General features: G+C 31.9%; 1 protein-coding gene across 1 annotated transcript in view; it reads right to left on the bottom strand.

Annotated features, from left to right (window-relative positions):
• LOC123705141 overlaps positions 1 to 14,186 on the bottom strand; it is a 55,737-nt gene that overhangs the window by 39,927 nt on the left and 1,624 nt on the right. Inside the window, exon 2 of the mRNA XM_045653791.1 lies at positions 1,018 to 1,196. Within this exon, the coding sequence (XP_045509747.1) occupies positions 1,018 to 1,196 (179 nt within the window). The remainder of the gene's footprint in view (positions 1 to 1,017; positions 1,197 to 14,186) is intronic.

Genomic DNA, 14,186 nt, shown 5'->3' with positions numbered 1-14,186 from the left:
TGTTAGCTTAACGATTGTCACAGATTAAAAATAGCGCAATAATATTCACGTATGACGTATGCGTACACAATCTGTCAAGATGCATTGTTACGGTGTTTGTTTATCTATTATATCACTAATTTAACCTTGCGTGTGTATGCATACGTAACACGTAGGTACGACTTGACACTAAAAATATAAATTTTTAGTAATATTTTTTTATATTAAAAAAAATGTGTGCGTGTACTAGTTTACACACGTAAGAAGTGAAACTTCTTTATGACCTTATTTTTCAAAAAATAATTTACTATACATATATGCAACTTTACAGAAATACAATCACGCGTGGTAGGGATAAGAAAATGATGGCGCGTAACGAAAAAATGTTACACTAAATTTGTTTCCAACCCCGATAAAGAAGTTTCACTTCAAAAAAATGTGACAGTTGCCAGTGTTTTTATTAGGTTGTTTACATAGGTCATGAAAATAAATTTAGTTTCATTTGCGTCTAAATTATATTGTTTCGCTATGGTTTCGCTGCACTTTTGACACATCCCTTTTCACAAAATGCAATATATTTTTTGCCATAAACTAAGGAATACTACTATTTCTTGCTGATGTTACCAGGACATCAGGATTTGGATGCATTCACACAAACATTCTGATAATCAAATAATGATTGCACTAAAGCTATAAATCGAATAAAGGACGAAAGGACATGTCTACGTGACTGGCGGCGTTTCGCGCCAATGGCCACCTTCACCTAGATGCGGCACAATACCATGCACCCATTGTGAAATACTGCCTGTTTCACTTCTGTGTGTATGATTGATTTTAAAACTTTGAAAATATCATGAATAATGTTTAATGGAATTTTCGGCGTATTTATATATAACATCAATCCGTATCTATAATATTAAATTGTACCTTAACATCAATCAGATTGACATCGAATCGTACCGTAACATCAATCAGATTGACATCTTACGTACCTACCCTAAAATGAATCCGTACTTTAACATCCTAATCAAGCCATACCTTAACATCAATAAGCCGCACAGTGAACGCAGCTGCATCAGGCGCGATCAGTCTCAACTGGCAGGGCGCGGAGACCCCGGGCGGGCGCGCGAGGGTCAGCGCGAGGGCCGCCCCCGCACCCCCCGCGCCCCCCACCTCCACCTCCTTGGTGCGCCCGCATAGCAGGCTTGATGGTGTGGCTGAAAAGAAACTTGGCATTAGACACGACATCTATACTAATATTATATAGCTGAAAAGTTTGTTTGTGTGTTTGTTTGAACGCGCTTATCTCAGGAACTACTGGTCCGATTTATAAATTCATTCGTTGTTAGATAACCCATTTATCGAGGAATATGGCTATAGGCTATCTATATATCATCGCGCCGCAAGACCCAGGAGCGGAACCACGTGGGTGAAACCGCGAAGCGCAGCTAGTATACAATAAAGTTTCTGTCGCTGTCTGTCCGTTCCTATGTATAATTAGTCGGCATGTAACTTTGACAAGTTTTTGGCGTAGTCGGGGAAGTTTGCGCAAGAAGTTTTAGTACATTTTTATTTTTTACAAGTGAAAGCTTTCAACAAGATTAAAATGCGCTAGTCATTCAATCAAATAGCAAATTCAACCGAATGGCGGCAACATATACATACCTACACATTAACCCATTGAGCCCAGCGGCCCGATCGGTCCACGACACAATAGATTTTCTATTGTGTCTGTGATTCCGGGGGCTGAGTTATTTGTACATTAATACCTTCACTTGTCTCCCAGGGAAAGACAATATTATATCTAGGTCATTTATATCCAAAATAAACAGATGTTTAAAACAATAAAAACTCAATTTATAAATTGAACTAACTACAAACACGTGTGGAATCGGAACAGATTGTATGTTTGTTTTTATGAAACTCAAAAACGACTACTTAGGTACTTCAAAATATGAATTCACCTCTCGTATATAAGAATATGTCTGGGTACAACGATTTCCCTAATATATTTTCTCAATAAAAACAGGTGCACAATAATTCATAATACCTATGGTTTAAAAATACAATTAAACAGTAGGCTATCTTATAGAACAAACCGAACTCACAACATGATATGCTATGGCTATAATTTTTAATTCGCAATAAATTTATCTCATAAATATTACAACCGCGTTATTTTCAATTAACATTCATATGAAAAGTCCGCAAAATGTCTTCAAAACATTACATCATCGGACCAAGGAACTAATGAAATTGTCTCGATGTCGGATGTTATGATAAAATATAGTTAAATACCACACTTAAATACCATAATAAAATAAAGCGGGTATTTACTTACCTACTGATAGCTCTCAATAAATGACAGATAATAAATAAATATTCTAAATATAAATTTATTTATAAATAGGGAGGTAATATTTTTAGCCGGCAACCCTGATAATAATATTTTTAGCCTGACCCTTTTTTCAGTCAGATAGCGGTATTAAAAATGTTTTTATAATTAAATAATAATTTAAAAATAAAAAGCCCAATTTATACACAACAATTTCGCGGATCAAAATAACATAAACATCTACCTACACATTTGATAACGGATTTAAACGATTCTATGGATTTGTTATTTCGAAAAATCTAGACCAACAACCTCATTAACCGTACATTACATTATAAATAAATGGAATACATTGTAAAAATAATGCTTTTATTACTCCGAATTGTTTGAAACTCTTGCTGATATAAAACTTTTAAAGTTCTATCTTTTAAAATCTAAGAAACAGTGATAAAACCTATCAGGTTAGAAGCTGTGGTTAGAAGACAATCATATGATAAAATATGTAGGTACCTAATCTATCTCTGAATAATTTCTATTAAAGCATCACCAAACAAACCAAAAAATATTATTTTTAATATAGACTAGCGGTCCGCCCCGGCTTCGCCCGTGGTACATATTCACGTTTCTCTACATAAGAACCATCCTCGAACTTCAAGGAATATTATAAAAAAAGAATTAACTAAATCGGTTAAGCCGTTCTCAAGTTATGGGCTTACCAACACATTTTGGGATTCATTTTTATATTGAAGAAAGATGTCGAGCCAATTATGCTCGGGCTCGAATTGGGCAAGCTCGCACAGGGGAAAATGTTCATACTAAATATTAAAATTAATTTCATTTTGTTATGAAATATTAAAAAATATATTTCGAAACAATCATACGCGTTTCAATTCTGATTAAAAACAAATCTGTAACTCAAAACTATGAACATCTGCCACAAAGAGGGCTTCGCTCGTGCCTCAATAAAATTTATAATTAAAGTTTAAAAGTTTCTAATTTTTTTTGTCAGTTAACCATCCGTAATATACAAAAATAACCGGACCTGTTTTTAATCGTTATTTAACGCATTCTTTAAACGAGTTATGCCATTATCTTTGCATGTATGCGTCGTTAACTGATAGTAAATAAGGAAATGTGAATTCGATATGGCGGGAATATTATGAACGAATGTTTAAATATCAAGACGTTCTACGCTCGAATATTCTCGAAATCTTTGTTTTTAATCACAATAGTTTTATTGTGTGCCAGGATGCCATTCGTGTCATTATGCGCTACCGTGAAGGTTAAATTTATTTGTCTTTTAGCATATTAATATTAAAATAAAATTTAAGAAGTAGGTACAATATTAATGGATGCATTTCTTCGCAGACGTTAGGTACATACTTAGGTACAGATGATTCAGAAGAATTAATTCATATTTAAATAATTATATTTAGAGTGGATTGGTTGGTATAATCTAAGTAATTATATTTATTGGTTGAAAGGATAAGAAAATTAAGAAAATAAAAACATTTGCATCTGGAATTATTATGTAATAGGTATTAACAGTCTGAATATTTTTAAGTTTATAAGCAAATGTGAATTTCTTCTTCAGTGTTCATAAATTTGTGGTTAGTAACTAACTAACGTCATTAATAATTTAAATCATTGACAAAGACATAAACATGGCGTCCTTATGCGTGTAATGTCACTTTAAATATTAAAACGAGTTATAACTATTAAAAAAAAACACGACTCTCCATATATTATGTAGGCATATCGTGATCAAGCAGTTGTATTTTTCTGATAATAACGATCTATTTTTCTCGTATTTCTGTAATAAACTTAATAGTCTATGAAATGTTCTCACGCCTTAATTCTATCAGACCTATTAATCATTTGATTGATTCCATACCGTACTATTTATATACAATTTGAAGAACCTACCTTTGCCTGGGATTTCACCCGACCAAAAGTGGGATAAAGCATTATTTTAACAATCTTTGAACTTGTTTATTTAACCTCCTGAGACCCAGGATTTTTTTTTCTTTCTTTTTTAATAAAAAGTAGCTGTATCTGTTCTAATGCAATTATAGATATTCAAAAAAATGGAAAAAAAAATCTTTTGTGGAAAACTTGGATTTTCTTTATGTCATTTATATATTACAGGGGGTCCCAGTTCCAAGTGTAATAAGTTTATGAAAATGAAGAAAAACTACATGTTTTTTTAGTTATTATATATTTTTAAACTTGAAACCTAATATTTATTATTCTATCTATTGTTCTGTATCTATTTTTTGTAACTTGGTTCAAAGATAGGTATTTTTAAGGGTGAGAAATAACCAGTTCAAGTATTTTGCACCGGCGCGGCGGTGTATTTATATTGTCACGTCCACCCCTAGGTCTTATTTCTAATCCATCCTCTTGTTCAGCCTCCTCTAATGCTTGGTCCACGTCATGTGCGTCCCCGAAATGGTCTGCCAACAACTGAAGATGACATACATAGTGACGATTCTGTACTGACGTGACTCATACTCATTGGACGAATGGAAGAAGACTCATTTTCTGGTGTTTGGGCGGCTTCATCGGTATCATTTGGGGGATTATCTTCATCTCAAACATTTATTTATTCAATTAGACTCCTTCTAAAAGCACTTTTGAATCGTCATAACAGTATTAACATTTACCACCGATTCGGAAAGCAGTATCTATGGAGAAGAACCGGCAAGAAACACCATAGGTCCATCATATAGGTCAATATTTGACTCATCCAGGTGTTGGTAGATCTCAGTATCTTATAATCCTTGAAAATTATAATGAAATCTGTAACATAAACTAAAGAATGTCATATAGGTAATACATGAGACTCTTGTAACCAATACCAAATCGGCAAGAATTGAGACCAAATGTCTTACCAGTATGACATAAAAGAAAACATTCATATTTTTCACAAGTTTTAGATTTATCTTTCAAAATAACTATTGCGGTTGCAGAAATAATATCTTTTATAATTAGATATACAAAGATATACTGCAATATACGAATGGTACCACTAGAAATGTAAGATTACTGACCACGTGTTTGCCGTCGCACAGCCACCGTCAACTTCGAAATGAGAATACTTCAAACCACTGTCACTTATATAACCAAAAACCGTTTAGTATAGCGGATGACATACCACTACATCGATTAGAGGTATTATTCCCGCATATACGCAAAAGATGGCGTTGAAATATTTTTTTATTGTCTATGTAATATATATATGACCGCAGGCCCCAGGAGGTTAAGTACTTATGTAATCTTTTACAATTAGTATTTAAGATAAGATACAAATCATAATTTTCATCCAAAACTACAAACCATCATCATAACTTACTATATCTAGGTACATTACAAGCAGTTTGCTAATTGATACAAGCTAAAAATTTCTCTACACAACCGCGACCAGTTTTTACTTGCAATACAAGAACTACACTTAATTACTTGTAAAACATTGCAAGTATATGCGGGTACTATTTATAGATCGGATTCCGCAATAGCGGAAAGCGAACGTAACACCCACATGTATATACCTCAGTAATTAATTCTTTATCTTTCATACTTATATTATTAATACTTATATTATTAATTATATTATTATTTATTAATTATTTAAAAGAAAAATTTTCATGGTACACACTTTCATCCTCTATTTTAGGGGTAGAATTGATCAAAATCCTTTCTTAGCGGATGCCTACGTCCTAAAATCTACCTGCATGCCAAATTATAACCCGATCCATCCAGTTATTTGGACTGTGGCCTCTGTGCGTAGATAGATCACTATGTCAGTCAGTCAGTCACCTTTGAGTTTTATATATTTAGATGAAAAAGTAACCTTATCTGTCTGATTAACCCAAAAGCATTGTAACGGTTAAGGTTGACTGAAGAAATAAATTCTATTATCCATTTAGATTATTGGCTATGAAGATTATCGAGTGAAGCCGCGGGCCGTAGCTATACTATGTAGGTAATCATATTTTAATTACTATAAGTACTGTAGCCTGTAGGTAGTTGGTACTATATTGTATTTCCATACACGAAAATCGTTAAATTTATACTTTTTAACTAACCGAAATCACGATTTACCTACTATGTTATGTTTCTCCGTACTTGTTACTAATTACAATATTCATACACGTGGTTGCGTTGATAACAAATCACTGAAATTTAATAAAATATTCGTACTGATTACTATATGATATATCTATTAAAATTATGGAATAAGTGAGGGTAGTTGGTTTGAGACATACCATTCGTTACGCACCCTATTACTTTTTGAAAAAAATGAAGGTAAATAACAACATCATCTATGTGAATTTCGACACAAAAACGTTTTATTCTCCATGAATAATTATGTGTTGAACACCCAAGCTTCGGTCCTTAACATTTTGTGTTTGATTATTTACATTTTCTTTATATCTATGAATCACAGATGAACAAACACACATTTGAGTCTATTTTTAATTAAATGCGTAATATAATCACGTGGAGAAACATACGATGTTGATAATGAGTCCTACCATGAAAGAGGTTCTATAGTCGTTAGAAAGTAATTAAAATAATGTTCATTTAATTAACGTTATACTCTTTGTTTTTATAAAGATTCCGAACAATATCTACAAATTAGTTATGTGTCACTGCATGATGAATTACAACAATGTATTAATAAATGCTCATTTAATTTATGTTTACCTGCATTTGAATTTGTAGATTTTTAGGATGTCTTTTTCATACGCCTTGTCTCCGAAACAGCTACACTGATTTAAACGGGACTTCCACTAAAAAATAGCTTATATGATTTCAGGAATAATCGAATGGTATAAAATAAAGACCCGCTGTCTTTCTATCCATAAGGAAAGGATAGCATTTCCTGAGATTTTTGAAAAACGCAACGGATTTTGGTGCAGTTTTTTTAATCGAAATAGTTGTTCTAAAGGAAGGTCGGGAAGCTAGTTCTGCATAAATCATCTACTTAGTGAATTTAAATTGCATCAGAAACTTGTCCAAAACTCTAATAGACTACCGAAACACACCGTTAAAGTTTACGTTCCATATAAAGTATAGACTTAATCCAATAATTATCATAATGAGCATTCTTACTATGCTCTTCAGTATTACATTAGAATATAAATAACACAATGTAGTGGCATGATGATGTGCATACAGATGTCAACGTGCCCCACCTGCACGTGCAAAAGTTAGTCGCAAGACATTGACTCAAAATGGCCGACCATTACCCTGTTTTCATCCGACTTCAAACAAGGAGGAGGTCTTCAATTCGAAGTTGTTTTTTTCGACTTGTTATTTTGTCTTAGAAAACTGGTGTCTCCCATGCGGTTTCACAAAATTTTTGTTAAGTTATGTTTTTTTGGGGTGGTTAGAACCTTACAACCCTGTCCTGCGTTTAAAAATAAAACTAACACAACCCTAACATCTACTTAAAGAAACTATTCACGCAAATCATGAAATATTGAACAGTGGCAACCTTAAAATCAAACAATAAATAATTAATTATTCAAGCAGTGAACAGCTATGAGAACAATGCGACCAACGTAAGATACCGTGCTAAAAATAACATAGATTATATCAGCCATACTATAAAACATAGATAAATAATTATTTTAATCTTTGGTGTTAAAATTGTTTATGATTTTTACTGACATCATTTCTATTATCTGACTTTCATAAAAAGGAATCGAATTATTTTTTCATCGACTAGCATCTTTTTATGCGAGTATTATACGACTTTGGAAACTTATATCCCACTATGCCTGTTATGTTAAAATAAATTAGTGGTTAAATAGTTAATAGGTATAATTAATTCATTAATCGTTATATTATTCCGCGAATAATATCTTACATCACAAGAATATGTAAACGTTAAATGAAATTTTATTCTTTAGAATATTATATAATAGACAATTAAATTATAGCATATTTAAATTATACATATAAACATTTTAACTAAAATTAATAAATAGTGCATCTATATCTATACATATAATAAATCTGTAGAAGGGTCAATTCTGTACATTGAAAATATTGAAAAAATAAATACCAGGGGGTGTTACTAGATCGATACCAAACCCAAATATGTGATTAAAAAAATTTTTGTCTGTCTGTCTGTCTGTCTGTCTGTCTGTCTGTATGTGAAGGCATCACGTGAAAACTAACGGTTCGATTTCGATGAAACTTGGTATAATTATACCTTATTATCCTGGGCGTAAAATAGGATACTTTTTATCCTGGAAAAATACGTAGAAAAAAATTAATCTTAATTTTTCAGTTTTATCCATAGACGTTGTTCTGTAGAACCGCGAACACACGTTGCGTATTATTATAGGCCTAGCCGTATTTGGGTCCAATAGATTTATAAGATGTCATTGTCAGAGTTACTCAAAATGGAGAAATAAACCATCCACGCGAAGACCGACATCCGCGCGGACGGAGTCGCGGGCGGAAGCTAGTACATATAATAAATCTGTAGAAGGGTCAATTCTGTACATAGAAAATATTGAAAAAATAAATACCAGGGGGTGTTACTGGATCGACACCAAACCCAAATATGTGATTAAATAAATTTTTGTCTGTCTGTCTGTCTGTCTTTCTGTCTGTCTGTCTGTCTGTATGTGAAGGCATCACGTACAAACTAACGGTTCGATTTCGATGAAACTTGGTATAATTATACCTTATTATTCTGGGCATAAAACAGGATACTTTTTATCCCGGAAAAATACGTAGAAAAAAAATTAATCTTAATTTTTCTTAATTTTTCCGCGCGAACGGAGTCGCGGGCGGAAGCTAGTAGTTAATAATTTCTTTAATTTCTTCTACTTAATTACCAAATATTAACGAACAGTTAATTACTTTATAGATATATGTTTTTCTATAAATAAATCAGTAATTTTTCAATGCAAGTGGTGAAATATTGACATTTAGCAACAAAACATACCTTGGCATGGTTGTTACAGTGCCTTGCCAAATTTTTACAAACACGTTTTAAGTCGTGTAAACTTTTATTGTAGTCATAGTCTATGGATTTAAAACTGAAGTTTGCAAGAATCATTTAACACACACACACATATACACTCACACACAATGATGCAAGGATAGACACACACAATGATATAAATAATCAAACATCGGGATTTTTAGGTAATGAAGAAGATTGTATTGAGAATTAAATTCATTCATATTTCTGAATTCCTACAATTTGCACCGGCATGTCGCATAACGCATTATGGTTTCGATACAAAAATATAGAATATGGGAGATGGCTTTTCTATGGTATTTTAGAAATCTATAATGTAGCTTGAAGAAAAATGTCAAACAACCAAATATTTTTGTTATTTTTAATTAGTGACTGTTCCATACAACTATATCTAGTTAATCTAGTGCACAGAGCAATGTTGAAATAGATTTAATTGAATCCAATGATAACGAGAATTACTTTTAAGATAAGATACGGTTCTAGTTAAATATTATGGTTTACTGGGTTATTCAAATGGTAACAATTACTTTTAAATCTAGCCTATACATTAAAAAAAATTTATAGATGTGTAATTATTTTGTTCAATATTGACACTATTAAGCATAAACTTGTCGGACGACAATTTGGTAAGGAGAATCATTAATAAAATAATATCGAACTATAAGAAATAGGGCATGGATAGAATTCAGCACATATAGAGGGAGTGCGCGGGCAAAATCTAACATAACCAAATACTATTACTGCTTAAAATTTCCAATCAATTCGTGACAGAATTCGCGTTGTGGAAACTTGTCCTCCGGAAGAGGAACTAAAATAATAACTTCTTGGTACTTTTTAATTTCTGACAAATATTCCTACACAAATATTCTACAATCTACATTTGTACCTACGTAGGTACCTACTATGATAGATGGATAACAAAATTTATTATAACAGAAACACAAACAGAAACGTGTGTTTCTCAATTCACAACGTAGCTGTAGGTAATTTTATTTTCTCTAGCAACACATCCTTACTAATATTATAAATGCGAAAGTAACTCTGTCTGTCTGTCTGTTACTAAATCACACCTAAACTACTGAACCAATTTGTATGAAATTTGGTACGGAGATATTTTGATACCCGAGAAAGGACATCCGACTACCTTTTATTGCGAAATAACACCATAGCCACGGGCGAAGCCGGGGCGGACTACTAGTTTCAAATAAATTATACATACGTAGGTATATTATATTATACTTATTAAATTACACACGTCACAGTCCAGTACCCTCTAAGGACTTTAAAACATTCCACTAGCATTGACAGTGACTCTCAGCCATATCAAGGGTCAAGTGAAAACACACGCTTATCAATTACGAAATAGGAAATCTTTGAGGAAACTGTATTGATTCGATTGATTGGTTTTAACAGGAATTGAAAATGTTGGAACCTTGGAGTAATATTGATTTTAGTAATATTACTCTTATAGGACTTATTTGCTCCTATGGGTAAGATTTTATTGCACTTTAACTGGAAAATATCAAGTTCTGATTTTTTATGGGAGTTCGCTTTACTTATTTTAAAATCTAGAAATTGACAAAACTCGATAATGTCAAAATTTGTAGTACCTAGGTATACGTATTTAAACATATCTACTTACAAATAAAAAACATTAAAAATATGTATGCAATTTGGTAATGTAAAATGGTGAACTTTTCTAAAATGCCCCGGTAATTTTAAATGCCGACATTTTAACATTCATAATCTGATTAATCGTGGAAATTAATACATTGCAGCAAGTATTTCACGATTTTAATGCTTACGAAGTAGGCTACCGTCTTCTCGTGTGAAGATTCTCAGGGGACAGTTAGTCAGACCGTTTGTTGGCACACTTGCAACGCATGTTGCGATCTACTGGGTTAGGAAATACCCTTTGTTTTAATATCTTAACTAGTTCTGTGGGTTAAGATTGTTTCTAAATTGAGGTGATAAACTTCTTCAGTACAGTAATTAAAACTGGCTGTGCGCCCCGGCTTCGGCCTGATAGACATTGGCCTATAATATAACTTTCGTAACTCGGGGATGATTTATCTTTCTAAAGATAGATAAATATTCGATGTAAATAAGCAAACGAATCCAACAATTACCTTTTTAAAATTTAATCCAATTTACAATATTACGATAATACATAATATTATATTTCGGCTGTGTTTGTGATAATTCACAATTGTGAGTCTGTTTTAATAATAACAATAAAAATAGATTTTAGAAGGATCTTGTTTGAAATACCTAGGTATCTGAGTAGATTATTAGCAAAATATATCGACATTCGAAGGGCGTGTCCAATGTCCATCACACAGCATTTGAAGAGAATCGCTGCAAACTATATTCATCTCTTTCATTCTCCAAATAACAAAACCTTGAGAAAATTGTAATAATTATTTTAAACTAAAAATAAAATAAATGCGTTTACGTAACGAAGCATAATGTATTTAAAATGAAGTCAGCATAGCGACTGCAGATTCAATTCTTTTAAAATAAATTTAGCATAATTTAGTCTCATTAAATCAAAATACCTGTTTTTGTACAGATACCGGTTTTAAATGCATAAAAATTTTAAGATTTTAGTGTAAAATGTTTTATGAAATATATCAACTAAGTTTTAAACCTGTGCGTCTTGATGTCTTCATATTAAAGATGCCTTCATATTATCTATCTCTATACAAGTAGATATATATTTATATAAAACAACCCCATATTATAACCACGAATCCAGCCTAAATCTGTAACTAACTATCTACGATGCTGTTCCTAAATTAAAGTGTTTGTTGTTTTCGTACATTGATGTTATGAGTTTTTTTTTTATCTTATCGCCTTACTTACGTTGAATGTTGTTTAAGTCTATTAACTTAAGGTTTATTTTTGCTTAAAAGCTTATTGTTATTTGTGTCTGAATAAAATTGTTTTCGTGCTAGAAAATATTTGACAGAACAATTATTTTAGATCTACAAATAAGCCGTGACTATTGTCTTTAAAACTAGAGTAACAGTTGGAATAACTGTTATTTCATATCTCACTGTAAAAAGCGTGAATCAGAATGTGAGGAATACCTATGTTCTTTAACCTCATTTTGTAAGATAAAATTCTACCTTAATTGTTTACCACTACATAGAAAAAGGTCTCCTACCTATTAGTAGTACATTAGTACATACATCTATGTTATCCCTGATATGTTTGATAATTTTTTTAAGATGAGATATAAGTAGGTATTTGTGTCGTCAAAGTTTTTGTTCTCAGCGATTTGCAATTTTATCATGTTATCAACTAGGAACTGGACTAGGCACTGGAGGAACCCATAAAAAATCTGTGCGTCGTGTACTTGTGTACACACGTAAGAAGTGAAACTTCTTTATGACCTTATTTTTCAAAAAATAATTTTCTATATACAACTTTACTAAGTATATGCTATACTAATTTACTATTTGAAATACGTCGAATGACGAATCACGCGTGGTAGGGATAAGAAAAAGATGGCGCGTCACGTAAAAATGACACGCGTAACGAAAAAATGTTACACTAAATTTTTACCAACCCCGATAAAGAAGTTTCACTTCAAAAATAGTTGTGATGTGTACCTATAACTTGCAGACTAATAGAACGTTATCTTTGTCTTATTGATTGAATGAAACCTTAGGATAACCACGACTTAACTAGTAGCAAACAATTATAGGACATCTGTCATTAATACAGCTTCAACTAGTTATTAGATTAGCTGTAATTACAAACAATCTGCGTCTATAGTTATGTATTGAGTAAACAGCCTTGAAGTCACAAGACAATGCTTCTACATGGTAAGCGAACGTGCTAAAACGGTAAAAACACTGCATTCCATCTGAAATAAACACTAAATAATGCGAGGTGTATTTGTAAACAATTGTATTAAAATAAAATAAAATTAAAAAAATAAAATTCTCCTTGCCAAGGACTACTTTTTTTAGAAGAGAAGGGAAACGCGAAAAACCTTGTAGAGTTGTTTACAAAAAAATAATTATACCAAGGTTTCTTATAGATATAATCTCACAATTATATGTTAATCGTAATTCGCATTAGTTCTGTGTTTGTAAAATAAAATACCTACTTACATTCAACAATTTGAAATTTTAACTACACGGTATCTGTGTGTCGTATTTAAACTTCGTGTTCTTATTAATTTAGCACCTAGGGTCTCTTCATAATGTTACCTTTACAAAATTTTATGTAATTTATTTTATAGAATGTAAGTACATAAAATTTTAAATAATGTTTTGGTAAGTAGGTACTTCTAGAGTTATATGGGAGGTTAAGAATTGAAAAAATCTTAATTGCTGATAATTATTTTCCTATTCTTTTTTGTTTGGATGTGTGTTGTCCTAATTTTTCATGTATTTTTTTTTTATATTTCTTTAAAAATTAAAATAAATTGACAAAACATTGTAGCGTTCATCAAAGCAAACTTATTTCACGTGGAGAGCAGACATGCAGTCTATCGCAGCAAGGCATGCCAACGGGATAATATTAGTTTGTTTACAGTTGCTATTTTGATATTCGTCCATGACCGTGACAGTGCAGATACTGTGTTTTTTACTGCTCGCAGTGCAAGGACAAAATGTCAATCAAATGACATTTTGTTTTTTTTTTGTGATTCATTTTTCTTTTTTTTTTTGTTGAAACCTTTTATTTTTTGTCAATCATAAAAGTTGGTTGGTACTTGGTAGATAGAAGATAACAAATACATAATTTTTAGATAATGGATGGTGATTTAATTAAAAATAAATACAATTGATTTAAACTGAAAAATATCTCTTTTCTTGAAAAAACCTGTTGTTTTAAAATTTTCATGTA

Source organism: Colias croceus, chromosome 2 (genome assembly GCF_905220415.1).
Source record: "Colias croceus chromosome 2, ilColCroc2.1".
In the NCBI taxonomy this organism is placed as follows: Eukaryota; Metazoa; Arthropoda; class Insecta; order Lepidoptera; family Pieridae; genus Colias; species Colias croceus.
This window is presented reverse-complemented; position numbering and strand designations above follow the sequence as displayed.